At 47.1% G+C, this 20,132-nt stretch overlaps 1 protein-coding gene across 4 annotated transcripts; it reads left to right on the forward strand.

The window, feature by feature from the left end:
- The first annotated feature begins 3,743 nt into the window (after positions 1-3,743).
- Positions 3,744-13,716, forward strand: FUS (FUS RNA binding protein). Of its 4 annotated transcripts, none has more exons than XM_059036216.1 (15): positions 3,744-3,825; positions 5,379-5,403; positions 5,495-5,649; positions 6,400-6,544; positions 6,713-6,894; positions 7,111-7,318; positions 8,929-8,963; positions 10,486-10,518; positions 11,320-11,426; positions 11,780-11,909; positions 12,150-12,251; positions 12,390-12,513; positions 12,845-12,945; positions 13,062-13,209; positions 13,516-13,716. In XM_059036216.1, the coding sequence occupies exons 1-15, from the start codon at positions 3,813-3,815 to the stop codon at positions 13,553-13,555; spliced, it is 1,548 nt and encodes a 515-aa protein (XP_058892199.1). In that variant the 5' UTR covers positions 3,744-3,812; the 3' UTR covers positions 13,556-13,716. The 4 variants fall into 4 exon arrangements, with proteins under 4 accessions (XP_058892199.1, XP_058892200.1, XP_058892201.1 ...); XM_059036217.1 differs by having other exon boundaries at positions 11,323-11,426; XM_059036218.2 differs by having other exon boundaries at positions 3,745-3,825; positions 6,403-6,544.
- The last annotated feature ends 6,416 nt before the right edge of the window (positions 13,717-20,132 follow it).

The raw sequence follows: 20,132 nt of genomic DNA on the forward strand, positions 1-20,132 counted from the left end.
GCTCTACAAAATTGGGCTGGAGAGGGCTTCCCTGGTGGCGCAGTGGTTGAGAGTCCGCCTGCCGATGCAGGGGACATGGGTTCGTGCCCAGGTCCGGGAAGATCCCACATGCCGCGGAGCGGCTGGGCCCGTGAGCCATGGCCACTGAGCCTGTGCGTCCAGAGCCTGTGCTCCGCAATGGGAGAGGCCACAACAGTGAGAGGCCCGCATACCGCAAAAAAAAAAAAAAAAAAAAAAAAAAAAAAAATTGGGCTGGTGATGATCAAGAGACAGGCATGGAACTCAGGAACGTCACGGCTGGACCTACACATCAGGGAGCTGAAGGCACGATGTGGATGAGATTCTCCAGAGCCAATTTTTAACTTGCTAGGGGTCTGAGAATAGCATCAGAGGGGGTCACAGATTTGGACAAGAGAGAGTACGTTTAAGTTTTTACTAACCTCCAACTGACAGTTAGCATTTTTCTCAATAGGCTGTCTATAGGCAACAAACCACAGCAGTGTCTGGGTCTTTGACACCAACAGAAATCTCAGAAATTTTCATATGACATTGCAGCTGTTGCAGGTATCTTAAAACATTTTTTACATTCCGTTCTACTTCAAAATTCAGATATTATGCTATCAGGTCTGTATATTTGATCATGAAGATGTTTTTAAGAAATATTTTGATAACTCTGTTTTCATTTAATTGGTTTCCTTTGTATTCCTACAATGTTTGTTTTATGCATTCAAAAATATTCTAAGAAGGGGTCCACAGAATTCACTAGACTCTGGCACAAAAAGAGGTTAAGAACCTCTCATCTGGAACTAATCACAAACTCAACTGCCTCCAAGGGCCAGGTAGAGGCGTGAAAACCAGGACCTGCTTTGGTTTCTTACGTTTGAAGGGAAGAAATATTTTCCCTTGCTTTTAATACCACTCTAAGAACAACTATGTTAAACACCTGATATAAATGGCAATTGACTCTGGCTTCCATGTCAGGAATACTAGGAAGTAATGGAGACTCTGGTCAGTTGCAAGCACATGCCCCAGCATCTTCTTGTCCCAGCTGGCCCTTGCCCTGCGGGAAAGTGGGCCCTGGATGGCCAGAGCCTCCAGTTTTCAAGAAAAGCCAGAAGTTTGGATTTTTCTCTATTTTTACTGTTGGCAAATGGTTAAAAAGAATTAAAAACAACATGTAGGCTACAGACAACCAGTCTGCGGGCTGCGTTTCACACCAGGCTGCAGTTGGGGCTTTTGAGTCTCGAGGAAGAAGCAAAGGAGGCTGAAGACAGAACTCTGGAGAGCACTGCTATCTGCAGGGCGAGCAGAGGAGAATGCAGGGAAGGAGCTAAATGGACAGTGGGAAAGGGGAGAGGGCCCGGAGCAGGGATGCCACGTAAGGAGGCTTTTAAGGAGGAGTGAGAGGCCCTCGTGTTTCGTGAGTCAGGAGAGGTTCACTGAGAGAGAGAAGCCTGGAGAAACAGTCACTTGAGGTAGCCTTTCAGAAGTCACAGTCTGAGCCTATTACTCCCTGCCACGCTGCTGCATGAGTGCCCTTCCGCACCCACGCCTTTGACTTTGCCATTCCGTCTGCCTGTTACACCATATCCTCTGAGGCTTGGTGAACTCCTACTTATCCTGTAAGGCCTGGCTTCAATGTCACCATCTCTTTTTCCTCTTCTGTGGTTGTCTACCTGATGGATGACTTGCTCTCGCAAAAGAGCTTCCACAGTCCTTGATTCCATGTTACAGCACTTACCACATTTGATTCAAATACACTTTGGGGTTTGTGGGTCTCACCCACATCTTGCACACTGGCTATAAGGTCTTGTGGCTCAGGGACTGGATTTTTTTATCCTCTTCTCTCTAGATCTGCCCCAGGCTTGGCACATATTACGCAGTGCTCAACCGACGTTTGCTGAAGCACAGGGGTTAAGAGCAGGAACTCTGAGCCAGGCTGCCCTGGTTGGGAACCTGGCTTTGCCACTTTCTGTGTAGCCCTGGGCACAGCTTTTTACCTTCCCATGCCTTTTTGTTCATCTGTAAAATGTAATCCTCATGTCAACATTTTATTGTGAAGAATAAGATTAAACAAGCTATAGTTACAGCACTCAGAACACTGCCTGATACTTAGTAAGCCTTATCAAAGTGTTATGTTATTATAAATATGTTATATATAATATTAGTATTATATGTTAACTTTGTTATTAAATTGCTTCATCTATTTTGTACACTAATGCATCCTCAGTACCCTGGACAGTCCCTGGAACACTGTAGGTACTTAATAAATATTTGCAGAGTCAATGAATGAATGAGTGATGGACTTCCCTCTGTTTGCCCTCACTCCAGTGTCACACTGCCCTCCCAGTGGGGGTGGGATGGGTGACAGGGTGTTCAAGGGCCATTAGGGCCTAAGTCAGGAATTTAGTAGAAGTTTGTGGGCATAGCCCACAATTATTTCTCTAGGAAAACATGTCTAACCTACAAAGGAAGTTCTGGAACCCACGTCACAGGTAAGTTGGGAAGGAAAATCTGCATGGCACATGTACCAGGAATAACCTCCTTTGTCTTGTTTTATTCGATACTTTCAAATTTCCTTCTCTAGGCAAGGCTGATTAGAGTACAAGTTGCAAGTTAATTTGAATTTCACTTTTTGTCCTTGCTCTTATAGGGAGTGAAAAGGCTTCAGAACATAACCAACATAAGGAGTGTTTTGCAGCCACGCGGACCTGGATTCAAATCAGGACCCCTGACCCTTAGCTGTTCTATAATCATGGATTGCACTCAGCCTGAGTCTCATTTTTCTTACCTGTAAAATGGAGATAGCTTTACTTTCTTCATAAGACGGTAATGGGAAAGCAATTAATTGTGCATTTTGAAACCACTTCAGCTCTATACAAATATCAGTTATTATTGGATTTCCACATTGGTTCCTCGGTAGGGTTTCAGGAAAATAAAGAGTATCCCTTTATCAGTAAAAAGGCTGGGAAATTCCTGATGTAATCTCAGTGCTCCTTGAGATCTGGAGAGTTTGGGCTTTCCAGTCCAAGAGTTAGTCAAGCCAAGCTACTCACGGGCCAAGCCGTGAGGGTGTGGGTGGGCGATCAACCCAAGGGTCCGGGCTAAACTCCATTCTTTCTTTCATGGCACACGTCACAACCTACAAACCCTGGTAAGGACTTCAGGAGACGCAAGCCTGAAAGACGATGAGTGAATACCTAGACGCAGGGAGAGGGTCGGTGTGTGTTGTCGGTGGAGGAACACAAGAGCCTAAGAGGGAGGGTGGCGCCGGAGGGACGATGCATTTGATGCAGTGTAAGGGGAATGGAGCGCAGGAGCTCTCCATCCTGAGCGAAAGTGAGGCCCAGTGAAAGGGGCCAGCCTGAGGAATTTCGGTTCCCGCCCCTCGACTCCCAGCTTTGACTACAGTTCCGCCCGCAACCGCCCTGGGCCCCTCGCCCCGCCCCCAGAGGTTAATTGGGCCGTACCATTATGCTATCATAGGGGTGTGGGAGAATCGTGGGCTTAGTCCTGCTAAGCAAATCTAACTTCTTTGTCAGAAAAACAGAGGATTATATGTATTATTTGCAAGGTTCTTAGTTAATACGCTTCCTTTCTGCCGCTAGGGTCCTCTATACTCCCTGAAAAGTGGCAGGAGTCGGCCATGATTCCCCCTTTCCTTTCCGCGGTTGGTGCGTTCCCCCGGCATGCGTAGGCGGGGAGGCGTACATAAACCTCGACGCAGGAGGCGGGGCTGTTCAGTCCTCGAGGCGTCGGTGCTGTGGTCTTCGAATCTTGTTGATTGTCGGCCTGTGCGCGCGTGCGCGGACATGGCCTCAAACGGTATGTAAGGGCGCGAGGTGGCGGTGGCGCGCCGGCCCCGGGCCTCGTTCCCTCCCAGTCGGGATTTTGTTTTTCGGTGGGACCTGCGCGGCGATCGCGTGTAGGGTCTTCTCGCAGCACTGGCGGGAAGCAGCGGAGAGGGGTGGAAGGGGGAGGCCGATGTCGCCATCTTGTTTCGCTCCTTTGGCGTCTGGCGCGGGGCGAGAGGTCTTCCCTTCTCAGCCCCTTTCCTTGAGGTGAGGGTTGGGAGGGACACTTCTTTGTGATTGGAAACGTGAGGCATGGATGGAAATGCCCGGTCCCTATAGCCTTTTCTCCTCCTCATCCCCAGCCTCGCGCTCGGGCCCGCTTTGTCGCAGTGCTGCATCCGGGCATTCAGAGCGCGCACGCGCTCTGCTGGCCCCTCCCCCCTTTCTGGCGGCGCGAACACCCCCTCCCGCCTCGTGTCGGCCCTGTTTTTTTGTCGCGAGACCCTTCGCTGGAGGCTCCGCGGCGCGCGTCCTGTTTGGGCCTCGCCCCCGGGGTCCCTCGGGAAGGGGCGGGACCGCCTCGTTCCCGCCTCGCTTGCCACGCGGGCGGGGGCGGAGGCTTGGGCGCGCTTAACGGCTGGGGGTGGTCCAACGGACTTGGGGACCCGGCCCGAGGCTTTTCCCGCCTAAATTTCCTCTCTCGGAGGTGGGAACTGAAAGGAAAGGCCGCCCGAGGCCACACCTTCTCCCGGTCCTTTTGCCCTTTTCTGCGGGAGGAAGCGCCTCGTTTCCTGTACCGGGGAGACGAGTGGATCTGGCCAGTGCGTCTAACATGTGGCGTTTTAAAAGCTGTTTCTTTTCCTTCGGTTTGCCGAGTCTCCCCACAGCCCCGAGGCAGGCAAGGGGGAGATAAGAAAACGCACTCGTGGGGAGCCACAGGGCTGGGGACTTGAGTACCAGTCGACTTGCTTCCCTAGGCGACCGCTCTTTGATGGTGATCTCTGTCGTTTGGGATCAAAGAGCGCTCTTCTCTTGGTTAGCTAGCTTTGCATTAAAAGCCTCCGTTTCCAGTCTTCAAGATTAGGCGAAGGGTGAAGAACGGCGTCTTTGGAGACTTTCTTGTTTTTCGGATTGAGGAAGTGGAGGCTACGTTCCGAACAATTCTGCCTCTGGCTTGAATTAAAACCTGTTCTGCTGAAGCAGCTGTGTGACTTAAGCTTCACTCTTGGTGATATCTTCGTCTTCGAGCGGGTGTGAGAAGGAAATGTGTGTAAATTTGTGCAGTTCCTGACATCGATTGAAGTTGCTGAAAATTGTAGCTGTTTACCAAGACTTGCTTTTTCCAATACTTAAGGCTTCTTGGTCTCTGTAGAAATTGGCTGTTTTTTGCTTTTCTTTATTGTAAGAAAACTTGACTACGGTCTGCCAGATTGCTCCTCTCAACTAGGGTTTCATGTGGGAATTTATACCTCGTCGTTGACTTTCCTCTCTGGGGGCTCCAAAGCTAGCTTGAGTTAAGACTTTTTGCTCTAGTCTACTCTTAGGGTTGGTTGAAGTTAATATAATTGTGTTTTTGTTTTTCAGACTATACTCAACAAGCAACCCAAAGGTGAGTGGCATTTCTGGGCTTCCAGAGTTTGTGAAGGGAAAGGGTGACTAAGGTGTTTTTTTCTGAGAGCACGGTTTGTCTTTTTCTCCAGTTATGGGGCCTACCCAACCCAGCCTGGGCAGGGCTATTCCCAGCAGAGCAATCAGCCCTATGGACAGCAGAGTTACAGTGGCTACGGCCAGTCAGCGGACACTTCAGGCTATGGCCAGAGCAGCTATGGTAGTTCTTATGGACAGACCCAGAACAGTGAGTCCCTTTTAGTGGGTCACCCCACTTCCTGCTCTTTCTGAATGTTGCTTTTTTTAAACCTAAGCAGTGCTGAAATGTTTGCTTTAACCAGTCTATGACCCTTAAAGCACTTTAGCGTTTGAGTCCTTTCAAACAAAAATACTTAATTCGTTTGTAATTGTTTCCTATTACTTTCTTTGACTTTTTACTTTTCTATTTATGCACTTTTTCCTATTTCCCCTAAGAATGAAAGTGAAATGGGAGGGCAGGGTGGGGGGGGGAGGGAGTATTGCCTGAAGGGAGAAAACTTAGATACTTAAAGGGAGAAAATGACTTCCTTGAAGATGTTTGAAGTCAGACTTCTGTATATCACGTGATATACCAGGAGGTGGAATTTGCCCTGAGGTCCTGAAGTGTAAATAATATGGGGTTGTCTTATTTATACTGCACAGTAAGGAGGCAGGTTAAAATGCTGTTAATTAATAGGGATCTCTTGGGCTGTGATTAGTGGTGGTCCTGGAGGCTGGCTTTGGTGTGGGTGGGATGAGACTGGAACTTGGAAGTTGGAAGAAGTTGGAGTATTAAGCTTTAAGGTAAAAGAGAAGAGTAATCTCTGACTGTGAGTTGCAAGATTTCCAAGCATCTTCTAAGAGGCTGACTTTGCAAGTATGGGAAGCATTAGGTGGTATATAATGTTTTCTTTGACTCATTCCTTGCCTTTTCTCTTCAGTCATAGTTTTTGTGGCTTCCTTTTTCTTTTTCTTGTAGCAGGCTATGGCACACAGTCAACTCCCCAGGGATATGGCTCAACTGGTGGCTATGGCAGTAGCCAAAGTTCTCAGTCGTCTTACGGGCAGCAGTCCTCATACCCTGGCTATGGCCAGCAGCCAGCTCCTAGCAGCACCTCGGGAAGGTAAGGAATTGTGGGGAGAGGGGACAGGACTGAAAGATTAGGGGTGCATGAGTAAGCATGAGGAGTAACGGGGGTGGCCTCTATTGGGTAAAGAGAATGGGATGTACTGAAAGTGAAAGAAGGTTTGGACATGTTGGCATTATGATTCTGCTTTTTCCTTTTCCCTAGTTACGGTAGCAGTTCTCAGAGCAGCGGCTATGGGCAGCCCCAGAGTGGGGGCTATGGGCAGCAGTCTGGCTATGGTGGACAGCAGCAAAGCTATGGACAGCAGCAAAGCTATAATCCCCCTCAGGGCTATGGGCAGCAGAACCAGTACAACAGCAGCAGTGGAGGTGGAGGGGGTGGTGGAGGTGAGATGTCTTCAGCTTTGTCTCATACCTGATTTTTGTAAGGAATTGCATCCCGCTCGACCCATTCCCTAAAAGGGTTCTTAAAAATCTTGCGCTTTTGTTTCCTAGCTTCATTTTAATTTTTATTGCCATTTATCACCTGGCGTAGATGAACTGCTTTATGCCACCTCGCAGTCCGTTTTCTGTTTTTTAAAGGCATCCTTTCTTTCCTGACAGGTAACTATGGCCAAGATCAGTCCTCCATGAGTAGTAGTGGCAGCGGCGGTTATGGCAATCAGGACCAGAGTGGTGGCGGCGGCTACGGGGGAGGCCAGCAGGACCGTGGGGGCCGTGGCCGGGGCGGTGGCGGTGGTTACAGCCGCAGCAGTGGTGGCTATGAACCCAGAGGTCGTGGAGGTGGCCGTGGAGGCAGAGGCGGCATGGGGTAGGTGTCTTGTGAGCCAGGGAGTAACATCAGTGAGCAGTGTGGAGGGTTGCATGAATCTCCCTTGAAGCCTAGTCCCTTAGTGCATGGTTAGTCTTATTCTAGGGATTTGTGAGGGCTTTGACTTAGGAGCATTGACTGTTTCTTCTTCATACATCCCCATTTTATTTTTGTGAGAACTTGGGAGCCTGAACTTCTACCCACATCTCTGTATAGAGATTTGAGTACTGGACACTTTTATTTCTGAAGAAAAAGAAACACGGGTGTATATGGATTGGAGTCATTGATATCCTAGGCAAGAAAAATGGAAGTAAAGGCTTCTTTCTCTGCAAGGGAAACCGATGATCCCACTCCTGGTAATAGGGAAACTTGTTACTTGTTACTTGTATTCCCATGTGTCCTCTGAGGGAGGTGGAAATGGTTAACCTGACTTGAGCTTCCAGGAATTGTCTACTTTCTCTTTCTGTATTCTGTAGTCATTTGAATCCACGAGCACTCATTTGACTGACAGTAATGATTTTGTGTGTGACTTGGTTCATGGGGCTATCTGAAGTGTGCAGACCTTTTGGACAAAATACAGTACGCTTGACAGTGGTATCCCACCTATTTGCTCCACTGTCCCCCTTCCTCTGGTTACTTGTCCAACTGGACCTTCTTTCCTCCCCTTCCCGCTGAAGTTGAAGTAAAACCTTCGATTTGATGTTAAAGCATTTGTCAAATCTGTTGGTAAATATGATTTGAAGGACCCTACTCTGTTCTGTCTCCCTTGAGAGGGGAGGAATGTCAGTGTGTTACTCTTTTTTGGGAAAAAGTAGGTTTTAAAAAAGAGTTTGTATGGTAAGTATTCAGAGGTGGGTGGGGGCAATCTCAAAAACCGTACAAAATAAGGAAAACTCTGTTGTGTGCGTGTGTTTAATGCAAAACTTTAAAAAGAAAAACAACTGTTAATGTGACTGTTAACTTGCTCTGCATTTTATGTGCCACAGGTATGAAAGGTGACATTGCAAAATACTCCGCTCTTCTCACAGTGTAGAAGGGGTGACCCCGGGGGTGGGGAGAGATCAAAAACAGCTCAGTAGTTAGGGTAGGGCTTAGCTAAGTTTGTCTTGCTTTAAGGGGAAATTGCCTTTGGTTTTGACTTTTTATGGAACGGGGTTGGGTCTGCTTGCTGCTTTCAAAGCAAAAAACCACAAAAATGTGTTCAGGGCTACCCCAGCCTGGTGTGAAATGTCTTCTGGGTAAATCGGGGGTAGGGTTTTTAAACCAACTACTGGGTTGTCATCCACTCGCGACAAGAGGAAAAAACATCTGCTACATCGGAAGAACGACCAAGGAAAATGGGTCTTTTTTTTTTTCCAGAGGAAATAGATATATAACCTTTTAAAGCAAAATCCTTAAAAATTGTGTCTGAGAAATTGCACACGTGTGTGTGACATGCTCAAAGGTCAGACAAGGGGTGGTCAGGAAGGGGAATGTATTTTAGTAGCCATTTGTATTATCATTTTCCCAAAACACCTACCCATGTTTGGGGAATGTTGAACAAAATCAAAAACCGCCCTTTTGTAGCCGTTGGAAGCTTCATGTCCTTTCTTCTAACTTGTCTTCTCCAGCGGAAGTGACCGTGGTGGCTTCAATAAATTTGGTGGTAAGTGAACAGAGTTTCCAAAATTCCCAACTCCCAGCAATGCTTTGTCTGATTGTTCATTTGCAGATGTCTTAGCGTGTTTTAAGTGTCAAAGGTTTTGGAGTGTCCAGAACCACCTCCAGAAAGGGGTGGGGTAGAATGCCACCTGCTGCCAGATGTGTGCTAACCTGGAGGCAGGCAGGGGTAAGACTCAGCAGGCATCTGGTACCATTTCGGTTTGACCCAGGTTAATAAGAGGTGTTTAAGTAGGCCTCTGACAGGAGTGTTGCCACACCCGGCACTTAGTGAGCACCATGATGAGAAACTGGAGAGTGTGCTGGAACACGGGGGGCCGCCTTGGCTTTAGGATCCTTTTGATCAGTGTGTCCGAGGTTAGTGTGTGTGTGTGTGTGTGTGTGTGTGTGTGTGTGTGTGTGTGTGTGTATGTAACAACCTCCAAATGTTTTAATTCTGGATGAGGGATGTGAACTATAGCCCTGCCCTGAGGATGGTGAAGTTGGTATATATTTATATATTAAATACTGAATGGTGTCAATGCGATTCTACATACACGCATTTAAACTCAATTCAGATGGGCAAATAGAAACTAGCTCTGGGAAGGAAGGTGTGGACTACTTCCAAGAAAGGTTGGGAGTATGTGTGGCTCATGGGAAATAACCAGGTCTTAAACAGCACAAACTGAATTCATGGAAAAATGGCAAATTTGAGAAGTCTCCCAGTAAGCTGGAACTTTTCTGGTTTGGTTAACTAACAAAAGGTTTCTTGATTTGTCTCAACATTTAAAGCCAAAGGCTTGGGTTCATGATTTAGGTGTCATTGAGTGTGGGTACAATATTTATTTATGATGAATTCAGATAAACTTTGGTCAAAGATGGTCTCTGGAAAAAAAATAGAGGCTGCATTATGGAAATAAGATTTCTGGTCTGTTCCCTGGGACATGCTTAAAAAATACAATAGCTGTTATGTATGATTTTTATTTTCAAGTGGTTTTGGGGGAAACAAACATGGTTTTAAGAATGGTTTCTACAGATGAAATTAAAAATTGTTCTACAAGGGATAAGTGTCTTTGGTGTTAAAGTTTGGAGAAACTGTATGGATGCATATCACATTGCTGGTGGTGAGCCCATTTCTCTCTGGGGTGAGAGAACAGGGCCAAGCTATGAGTTGGTTTGTTAACTTCAAGGGGTCTCCCTCCTGGCCCTCCCAGTCTGTGCTGAGGACATTTCCCAGCCTGAGCTGGGGGAGGCAGCATTTTCTGAAGTGTGGCGTTGTCCCTGTGGGGACTCAAGTTACATACAGATCTTAAGAAAAGGGGCCTCTGTCTTCCCCAGACCTGCCTAGGATTTTTCTCTGGGCAGGCAACCCAGGACAGGGTTTGGAGTGAGGCTGTGAGCACTTACTTGATATTTTGCAAAAGTTTGGATTTGGTGTGAATTTTTCTCCTTGTCTTTCTCAGCCTGTTGACTAACGGCTCCTCTTTCCTTGTTTTTTTGTTTTTTGTTTTTTTTTCATGTCACTTAAGGCCCTCGGGACCAAGGATCACGTCATGACTCTGGTAAGTCCAGAGGTGGCATGAAGGAATTGCTCAAGTGGTATCAGGACTTTGCCTGGATGTTCTTTGAAACTTACAGGGATCTGAAGAATGGGGGTAGAGAAGAAGGAAAATGTGGGGAAGGGAGTTTAGGTGTAGCTATACTTACCAGTGATTTATAAATGAGCCATGTATCAGAAATACCTGATGTGGTGATTTCCTCTCCCAGCAACTTAGTAGGTCCGGGAGGAGCCCGAGAATTTGCATTTCTAACAAGTTGCAGGAGATGCTGATGCATCTGTGTGTGGACCATAATCCTGAACTGCTGCTTCAGTTAAAGCAGTGGCTTTTAAAAATGGGGCTCGTAACCAAATTATTGAACGAAAAAGATACATAAAGGGAAGCACTTAGTGTATTTTTTGTTTTAATTATGTTTACATACTAGATTTTAGTGTAAAATAGGTTTTGTAACTTGGGGGTCTTGACGTTAACAAACAACTGGTGTACTTACTGTGTGGTTGGGCAGTTAACTCCTGAGCCCTGGTTTCTTTAGTGAGAGTATCAGCATGTTTCAAAGGGTAGTTGTAAAACTAAATTTAAATGTGTGAAGTGGCCGGCATACTGGTGCTCAGATAATAAAATAGAAGGGATGGGGATTTCTTTTGTCTGACCTAAACCAAAGTATATTGCTTGCTTTAGAATTTTTTTTCTTTGAAAGCAAAATAGCAAGTATTTCTTAAAGTTAGGTTATTAAGAGTCACTGACTTGATGTACCTTTGCTTGTTTCCTCTCTTCAAATTCATGTTTCTTTCTGCGTTTGACAAGCAGAACAGGATAATTCAGACAACAACACCATCTTCGTGCAAGGCCTGGGCGAGAATGTTACAATTGAGTCTGTAGCTGATTACTTCAAGCAGATTGGTATCATTAAGGTACTTGGGGAGCAGAGTGGGTGCTTTCTATCAGTGCTGCAGGCTTTTGGATTTCACACCTTATTGAAAAAATAAAGTCTTACTGGTTGCCTGCTTGATTTGTTGAGGAAAGAACATTAGCCTTTGCCATTTTCTAAAGGGAACCGTATTTTAACACAAAAGAGGCACAACTGATAAAAAAGGGAGTGTCTAAAACTTTTGAATTTGTAGTCTATAATCTTTCATCTTTTAATATTGAAGTGAGAAACAGTTATAGTTCATGGCTTTAATTCAAGTTACGTGAAATAGAAAGGTATGGTTATGATCGTGCTGTCTTCTTTAAGACTGATGTTATCTCATGTTGATTTCTTCAGACAAATAAGAAAACGGGACAGCCCATGATTAATCTGTACACAGACAGGGAAACAGGCAAGCTGAAGGGAGAGGCAACAGTATCATTTGATGACCCACCTTCTGCTAAAGCAGCTATTGACTGGTTTGATGGTATGTATGAGGAGGCTGGCAGGGGTGGGGGACAGGGTAACTAGCTTTGGGAAACGGCCTGTGTTTTGAGGATTTCTTTGAGTCTTCCAACACTCCTATTTTGGTGTGGTCTTACTTTTATGTTTCATGAGATTGTAAACATTTACAAGAAGGCAGAGTCTTCTCTTGATTGTACCAAGTGTGTTTTTGGACGCACAGGTCTTAATAAAATGTCTCTTTATACCTCCTTTATTCCTTTAGGTAAAGAATTCTCTGGGAATCCTATCAAGGTCTCATTTGCTACTCGGCGAGCAGACTTCAATCGGGGGGGTGGTAATGGTCGTGGAGGCCGAGGGCGAGGAGGTAAGGAGCTACTTCTGGCGTAAGAGGTGATGGGGAGAGAAGGGAGGGAGGGTGGCAAGGGTTTGCATGGGAGAGAAGGAGAAGTTTAGGTTAACCAAACTTGGGAGCGGAACACACCTATTTTTGTGTCTGTACTAGGACCCATGGGCCGTGGAGGCTATGGAGGTGGTGGCAGTGGTGGTGGTGGCCGAGGAGGATTCCCCAGCGGCGGCGGTGGCGGTGGAGGACAGCAGCGAGCAGGGGACTGGAAGTGTCCTAATCCGTGAGTGAAACTTCTTTAATTCTTTTTTCAGCCCTCTTACACGTGTGCCCTTTGGTATTATGGTAGAGCTTATGTGTTCCGACTAATAGATGTCAAAGGTACACTTCGACAGGCTTGGCCAGCAGTCACCTAGGTGAGGTAGCTCTAGTGGGAAAGGTATTGGACTGGGTTCAATAACCTGCAGTTTTTGTCTGGCTTGCTCCTGAGAAATGAGCCCTTTTGCTTTTCTGAGGCCTCACGTATCCGTAAGGTAACTGGAGTGTTCGTAATTCTAGGTCTTGTCTTACCGCCACCCCGCCCCGGCCCTGACTAATTGTCTTATTTTCCTCAGTACGTGTGAGAACATGAACTTCTCTTGGAGGAATGAATGCAACCAGTGTAAGGCCCCTAAACCAGATGGCCCAGGAGGGGGACCAGGAGGCTCTCATATGGGTAAGGAAGAGGCAGAGCTGGTGATAAGGAGTTGGGATCAAAAAGGAGGCTAGAGGGAAGGTAGGAGGAATTTGGGGGATGTGAAATGGGGATATATCATATTTCTTTTTTCCTAGGGGGTAACTATGGAGACGATCGTCGTGGTGGCAGAGGAGGCTATGATCGGGGCGGCTACCGAGGCCGAGGCGGGGACCGTGGGGGCTTCCGAGGGGGCCGGGGTGGTGGGGACAGAGGTGGCTTTGGCCCTGGCAAGATGGACTCCAGGTAAGTAAGATGCTAAATTGAAATGAAAGTAGAACGGTTGAACAGAGGTCATGGGATTGCAAGGTTTTGGGACAGTGGTTTCATTTTGAGGGCTAGGTTGGAAAGCTGAGACTGTAACCATAGTGGGTAGGGAAGGAGGGAAGGAAGATTATCTGGGGGAGCTAATCTGTAGACTCCCACGTGCTCTACACCTAGGGAGATATGAGCTATTTCTTGGGGTTGGGTAGCAGGGGCAGGTAGGATTTCAGGTGGTGGGGTGGGTAGAGAGGTTGGTAACTCAGACCTAATGGATACTCTTTCTTGCAGGGGTGAGCACAGACAGGATCGCAGGGAGAGGCCGTATTAGCCTGGCTGCTGAAGTTCTGGAGCAGCTTGCTTCCAGTACCCAGTGTTACCCTCATTATTTTGTAACCTTCCAACTCCTGATCACCCACGGGTTTTTTGTGTCGGACTATGTAATTGTAACCATATCTCTGGTTCCCATTAAAAACCATCATTTTAGTTAAATTTTTTCCTCTTCCCCCTCTTCACTCTCCTGGAGCGTTGATGTCCAGGTCAAGAATGTGGGGAGTTTTCCTCTTTCAGATCAACCTGCCTTGTGGGAACTGGAATAATTTGTTTGTTCCCGCTTAGCAGGAACTGGAATAAAGTGTTTGATACTTGTTTCAGGGAGAAAAGGTCAAGTGTATCCTTGAAAGTAGAGATTAAACTTTTCTGTCATGGTAAAAACTAGATGAATGAAAGGCATAAATGAGAAACATGTGGTGTGTTGGCCCAGAATTGTCCAACCATTTGGAAGTTTTTCTTTTACCATGTTTATTCACATGCTGTTTTAGTAAGTTTATTATTTTTAGTAGTTCTTCTTTTAAGGCCTCTTGGCTCTTCTGACACTTTTCTGAGTGGGGCTCAAACAAGTTAGGTTGCTTTGGGGGTGGTATTCAAGCTTGACCATGATTGGAGCACATAGTTATTAGCCAGTTGTGTGTTTTGCAGGAGGGAGGAGAGTAACTGAGCACCTACTTAATGGCAGGTGTTCCGTGGCCTTGCTCACTTCATGCCCAGTGCGTGGGTGATGGGGCTCTCACTTCTCAGGAAATGGTCGACCCCGGGATGGAGTCCCTGTCTTCTCACTTCATTTTCATTTCTTGGCATTTCGTTCTGAAATCATTGTTTTGAAGGGGACAGACTATTGCAAGCGTTTGTTTGCCTAGGCCTTAAGAGGATGCTAAATTTTAGGGAAACAGACTTGGGAAGGAGAGGAGATGGTAAAGGGGGGAAGTTTAGCTGGGAAAGTAAAGTAGAGGCAGTTCTTTATATTTCAGGGTGACCTCCCCCCCATTAGTTTTCCTGAAGGTGGGACTTTGGCAGGTGTCTTTAGGGGAGACAGTGGTCTAGCTGGGTCATGTTTACATCCTACCTATACCCAGAGGGCTGAGGTCATTGGTAATTTTGAGAAAGGCAAAGGGTGGGGCCGGTGAGTTGAAACCTCAGACTAATGCCCGTCAACTTTACATGCCTTTCCTGACCCCCAAATTTCCCCCCCCCCTGCCTTTTTCCAGCTCAAACCAAATTTAGAAAACTTGCCCATCCCTGCCAAGCAGTTGAATTTTAGTTATACAGAACTGAAAACTATAGCCAACAGCAGCAGGCTTCTTTGCTGTCAGAAGCACAGCTTGTAGAGTGCCTGGGACCCCTGGTGGGAAGTGCTTTTTCTCTTGGTTTAAAATTGTCAAGCGTGCTGTAAGTGTTCTCGTAAGAGTTGTTTCTTCTTCCAATCTCTGGTGACTTGAGACGGAAGCTGTGGCTTTGTGAAAAGGAATAGCTGCTTTATCCTCCCTACTGTGTGGAGGTGCTCTACCAAGAGTAGGTGGAGAATGGCTGAGCTTCTCCAGGCAGTGCTTTCCTTTGGCTTACTGAACTTGGTACCCGTGAGAAACCCTCAGAATTAGAGCCAAGGATATGGCATTGTTTCTCTCCCTGGTGTGTTCAGCTGCCTCTGCTGTTTTTTTTTTTTTTTTTTTTTGCGGTATGCGGGCCTCTCACTGTTGTGGCCTCTCCCATTGCGGAGCACAGGATCCGGACGCGCAGGCCTAGCGGCCATGGCTCACGGGCTTAGTTGCTCCGCGGCATGTGGGATCTTCCCGGACCAGGGCACGAACCCGTGTCTCCTGCATCGGCAGGCGGATTCTCAACCACTGCGCCACCAGGGAAGCCCCTGCCTCTGCTGTTTTTGATCTGCTTTCTTACAGTGATGCTCGGTTTGAATGGCACTATCCATGTCTGAAGTTTATTGTGTGTGCTTCACTTGGTAGGCTTCTGGTGGTAGGGTTTGGTTGTGGTTCCTTCATCCCTACTGCTAGCCACCGGTGAAGGAGGTTGAACCTCCGGGTGAGACCCAGTTCCTGACTGGGACTGTTAGTATTTAGTTCTTGTCCTTTAAAGGGCTTCAGTGATTGGCCTTGCTCTTAAGTAAAAGAAAAGAGTCCCAAGTGTCTAGTGGGTAGATCCAGTTTGGGGTCCTTTTCCAGGAGAAAAGAATGGATGACGACAGAACTAGCAACAGAGGGAATGATGTTGGTTCTGGTGCCAGCTTATCCATTGGCGAGAAAATAGGAGTGAGACCTCAAGGGCGTTGGACTTTGGGCCCTCTGCTCTTTGCTGCATTCCCTTGTAAGCACTAGGCCAGTAATAGCCAGTCATATTTCTCTGATGAGGATCTTGGGCTAGTCCTTAGAGATCTAAAGAATACATTATTACTGAATTATGGAAAATGGCCTGCAGTCTGGAAGCACTTAGGCGCCTGGCTTTTTTGAACTGGGACAGGCTAACTAGGGAGAAGTGAGGAGGGTAGGTTGTGGGGAGAAGTGTGCTGCGGGTCTGTTTGCTTCCACTGATTTAGTTCTCAGGCTTTTCACCTTTTCCCCATCAAATGCTGGACCTCAGTAACTTGGATATAGGGCTGAGGTTAAGTCATTGCTGGGTCCAGCCCCTATGAGACTCAACACATGAACATTGTTATTTAGGCATGTTGCTTCCCACTTGCAGTCTCGTCAGTCTTCCACCAGGGAGGGGTTTTGTAACCAGGCCTCCCTCCCTCTGCTAGTCTGAGGCTCAGCTCCGTGTGAGGTCCCGTCTGCAGCCATTCCTGTCCAGTCTTGCCAGAACTCAGTCAGACTCCCTTTTCTGCCTTTGGGCCCTCAATACTTAGCCTCTTTCCTTTCATCTTTAACTTTTTATTTTGAAATAATTCAGAGATAGCATGTTTCCACAAAAATTATCTTCTTCCCCTCCCCGTGCAGGTGGTAATCTTCATGGTGCTGGGCGTATTAAGAAATGAAGTAGTTGTCAAGTGGATCTTGCCAGCAGGTTTGACCTTTGGGCTTGTAGAAATTGTTTGGCCCTCAATCCTATGGTGTTAGCAGTTAGAGCTTTAAGAGACCATTGAATTTAAAATTCCTAAATATTTTTGAGGGAGGAACAGAAGTATGTCAGAGGAGTGTGGGTCTGGAAATAGTGCTCTGTGGATGGATTGTGCTCTCAGCTCCTTGGATTGTCTTGGGGTTGTAGTGCTAGCATGAAGGGCTCCTTTAACATGAAGGATAATTGAGAGCCACCAGTGTGGGAATTGGAGACAGGAAGGGAGCTTGGACTATGGGGTCGAAGATAGGGGATTCCTTGTGTGTAGTGGGGAACTGAGCTTTAGGCCATTCCCGGTAGAGAATGCCAAGGGGGGTGGGGTGGGGGTGGGAAGAAGAAACTGAAGGGAAGCAGGAGCCCGGCTTTCCAGGTAGCATTCTGCTCGCGCACCTCAGGGTGGCAGTGTTGCACAATTGTACTGATTCCTTGTAGCTGTTCCGTGCAGGATCCTTAGGGCCTCACTGCAGCCTGCTTGAGGTAAGAACCTGTCAGATTTAGCTTCATGGATGTTTTTTTTTTTCCCCTCCTCCCTTCAACCAGAATTTGAGGGGAAGCGGGCCCATCCTGTGTACTCTTTCCCTGAGTGAAAAGGCCAATCGTTCTGTGAGAAGGCTTCTGCAAACCTGTCACAGGCAGACTGAGGTGGCAGAGCCAGATTCTCTCTATAGAGTGTGTGTGTGTCTAAGTTGAATACGTCCCTGAATTGCTTGGCAATGTGGTTAGCACGTCGGCTCTAACTCTGTGTAGGCCCTGGTGGTTTCCTGCAACCTCTCGTGATGCTCTGAAGTTCTGCAGAGACTCCTTTTCTGCTAATTCCCCCCATCATGTCTGGAAAGGGGACCTCGGTTTTGTACAAAACTGTCCATGTAGATAGTTTAAGCCAGGCGCTAAGAAAAAGGTCACTCGTGGAAGGCTGGGTCCTGCATGTGGGTTTTTGTTGTAATTAGCACAGGCTCAGCGAACATTGGCTGTTGATCTGCTTGTTTGTTTGTTTTTTTTCTTTCAGTCTTGTGATGCTTAGGGGTTTGAGCAGAAAGTGTTGATTGTTTCAGATTGAGGAGCCTAAGCCATTGTGCAGCCAGGAGCAGAAACATCCTGGAGATCACTGTTGACACCAGTGTGTGGTCGCTGTGGGCCAGTTGTTGTTAGGTGATGAGCTGTGTCCTGTTATTCCTGCTTTATAGATAGGATGCTGAGGTACAAACTGGCCTTAAGTCTCATCACTGATAAGTGAGGTAGAGCAGGGATTTCAGTCTGTCCTTTGGCTGCAGAAGTGTGTCCTTAACCAGTATGCTGTGGCTGGTAGACCTCTGAGCCTCACCCTTCTCCCCACCTCCCCCACCAAATAAAAAGAAAAATAAAGCCCCCAAGAAGTCTTTCAACTTAGGGGAGCTGTTTCTTAGAACTGTGTCTTTTGCCTCATGCCTGCACTAGTTTTTGTAGCGGCTCTGTTTGAGCCTCTGCTGTGCAAGGTAGTGTTATGGCTCCATCTCATGAGAAGCATTAGGTTCTTATGAAGTGCAAAAAAAATCCTCTGTTAAGACAGTAGACATGCACAGTAACTGCTATTAGTATTTTCCACGTGCAAGGCACTGTACAGAGGTTGAAAAGATGTCTTTTTATGGGGATCTAATGGGAGAGTCCTGTGTGAAAATAGATGTGACAGTATGGTTTGCTTTACCACAGGGAACCTAGGTGAAAGTGCCACTGGAGACCAGAGGAAGGCCCTCTCCAGGCATGCTAGGACAGGTGGGTTTCAAGGTATCCAGACTCGGGGGACCAGCGTCCGGTAGGGCAGGGGCTGTAAGTAGTGTTGAGATTCAGTGGTATGTGAAGAGGAAGGTAGGAGAGGTTGGATGGGGTTATACAGGGTCAGGCTGGAAGCAGGGCTTAGGTGTCCTAGTGTCAGAAGGGAGTCCATTTCCATCCGTTTTCAATACTCAGGCCCTTGAAGGTGGTAGACTAGAAGTGGGGAGATCAGGAGGCCTGTTGTGGGTAAGATATGAAGGCATACGCCATAGAGGGCAGTGAAGTTGAAAAGGAAGGTGTTTGGTTCTAAGTTGGAAGACTGACTGAACCTGGGCCTTATGGAACATGCTGGTGTTTCTTGTTTTCTGGTTAGGCTGCTGCTGTTGCCATACGTTGAGATACAGGGATAGTAAAAGGAAGACAACTTCAGTTTGGGAAATGGCAAGGTCCTTCAGAACAGAAGTGAGCAAACACATCTCAGGGATTGAATAAGGCTTGGTTTATGAGATTTAAGAAGACTTGGTAGAAAAGGGCTGAGGGTAGAATAGGGAGCATCATTTATTTTATGGGGTAGTTGGCCAAAGAGGATGAGCCCATGGGATCCTGAGTGTTTGGGCTGATTCCCACTTTTGGGGAAGCTCAGCTTTCCTCCTGGAGTCCTAAATGCCATTAGGAGCAGTCCCGTGTCACTGTAGCCTTGACAGTGGTCATTAGCTTAGCTTTTTTTTTTTTTTTTTTTTTTTTTTTTGCGGTACGTGGGCCTCTCACTGTTGTGTCCTCTCCCGTTGCGGAGCACAGGCTCCGGACACGCAGGCTCAGCAGCCATGGCTCATAGGCCCAGCCGATCTGCGGCATGTGGGATCTTCCTGGACCAGGGCACAAACCCGTGTCCCCTGCATCGTCAGGTGGACTCAACCACTGCGCCACCAGGGAAGCCCAGCTTAGCTTTTTGGTAGCTTCCTCCTGCAGTAGACAACTTGTTTTCTCCTGTTGCTCTGGTGATCTGGTCATCAGAATAGGGAAGTGTTAGACTGTGTGGGCTGGGGGGAAGGGGATAAACACTGCGTCTGTTAATTATTGTGTCTAGGGAGGGTGTTCCAAATGAAGCCTTCGTACAGCTTTTTCATTCTGCTCTGGTCTATTGTGAATGGCACACTTTGAACCCTCATATCTGGATCGCTGAGTCTGATGATCTGACTCCTAAGGATAGGATATCTGGCTTCCTTGGGGCCTGCCTGTTGCTTTGCATCCACCCCCTGCAGGCCAGAAAGAATGTGGTTGCAAAGTGTACTCAGGATGTGGTCCTAGAATCTGGTTCCCTAACAGCCTCTGGAAAGGCTCCCTAAGTGCTGTGTTGTGGAAATAAATACTATTTTCTTTTGTGGGCACAATTCCATCAAGAGAAGGAACAGCTACTAGAACTCATTTCCTGAAGTTGCTTTTGTGGTTGGCATGTTTTCTGGGCAAAGTGTAACCTATAACCTCTTGGAGCGGGTGGGAGGGAGCAGTGACGCCTGCTGGTGTCAGTGCCAGAAGGAACCCCAGGAATACTTGGTGGTTTGTGCTCTTTCCTGCTTAGATGATACTCTTGTCACTTCCCCTGAAAATGGCTCTGATTTTGCAATTTTTTTTCCTATGAAAAAGCAAAAGAAGCTTGGCAGACGAGTCTTTCTAAATGCATCTGTCAAGTCTGGCCCCCCACAGTTCCAGGCCCTTTGTACATATTTCTTTTCTTTCTTTTTTTTTTTTTTTTTTGC

This window comes from Kogia breviceps, chromosome 14, assembly GCF_026419965.1.
Source record: "Kogia breviceps isolate mKogBre1 chromosome 14, mKogBre1 haplotype 1, whole genome shotgun sequence".
NCBI lineage: Eukaryota > Metazoa > Chordata > Mammalia > Artiodactyla > Physeteridae > Kogia > Kogia breviceps.

What these genes read in the sequence shown, in the direction of transcription:
- FUS (XM_059036216.1), top strand. An exon ending in AGCTATTGACTGGTTTGATG is followed by an intron (nt 11,910 to 12,149) that starts GTATGTATGAGG and finishes TTATTCCTTTAG; the next exon opens with GTAAAGAATTCTCTGGGAAT. An exon ending in TGGAGGCCGAGGGCGAGGAG is followed by an intron (nt 12,252 to 12,389) that starts GTAAGGAGCTAC and finishes TGTCTGTACTAG; the next exon opens with GACCCATGGGCCGTGGAGGC.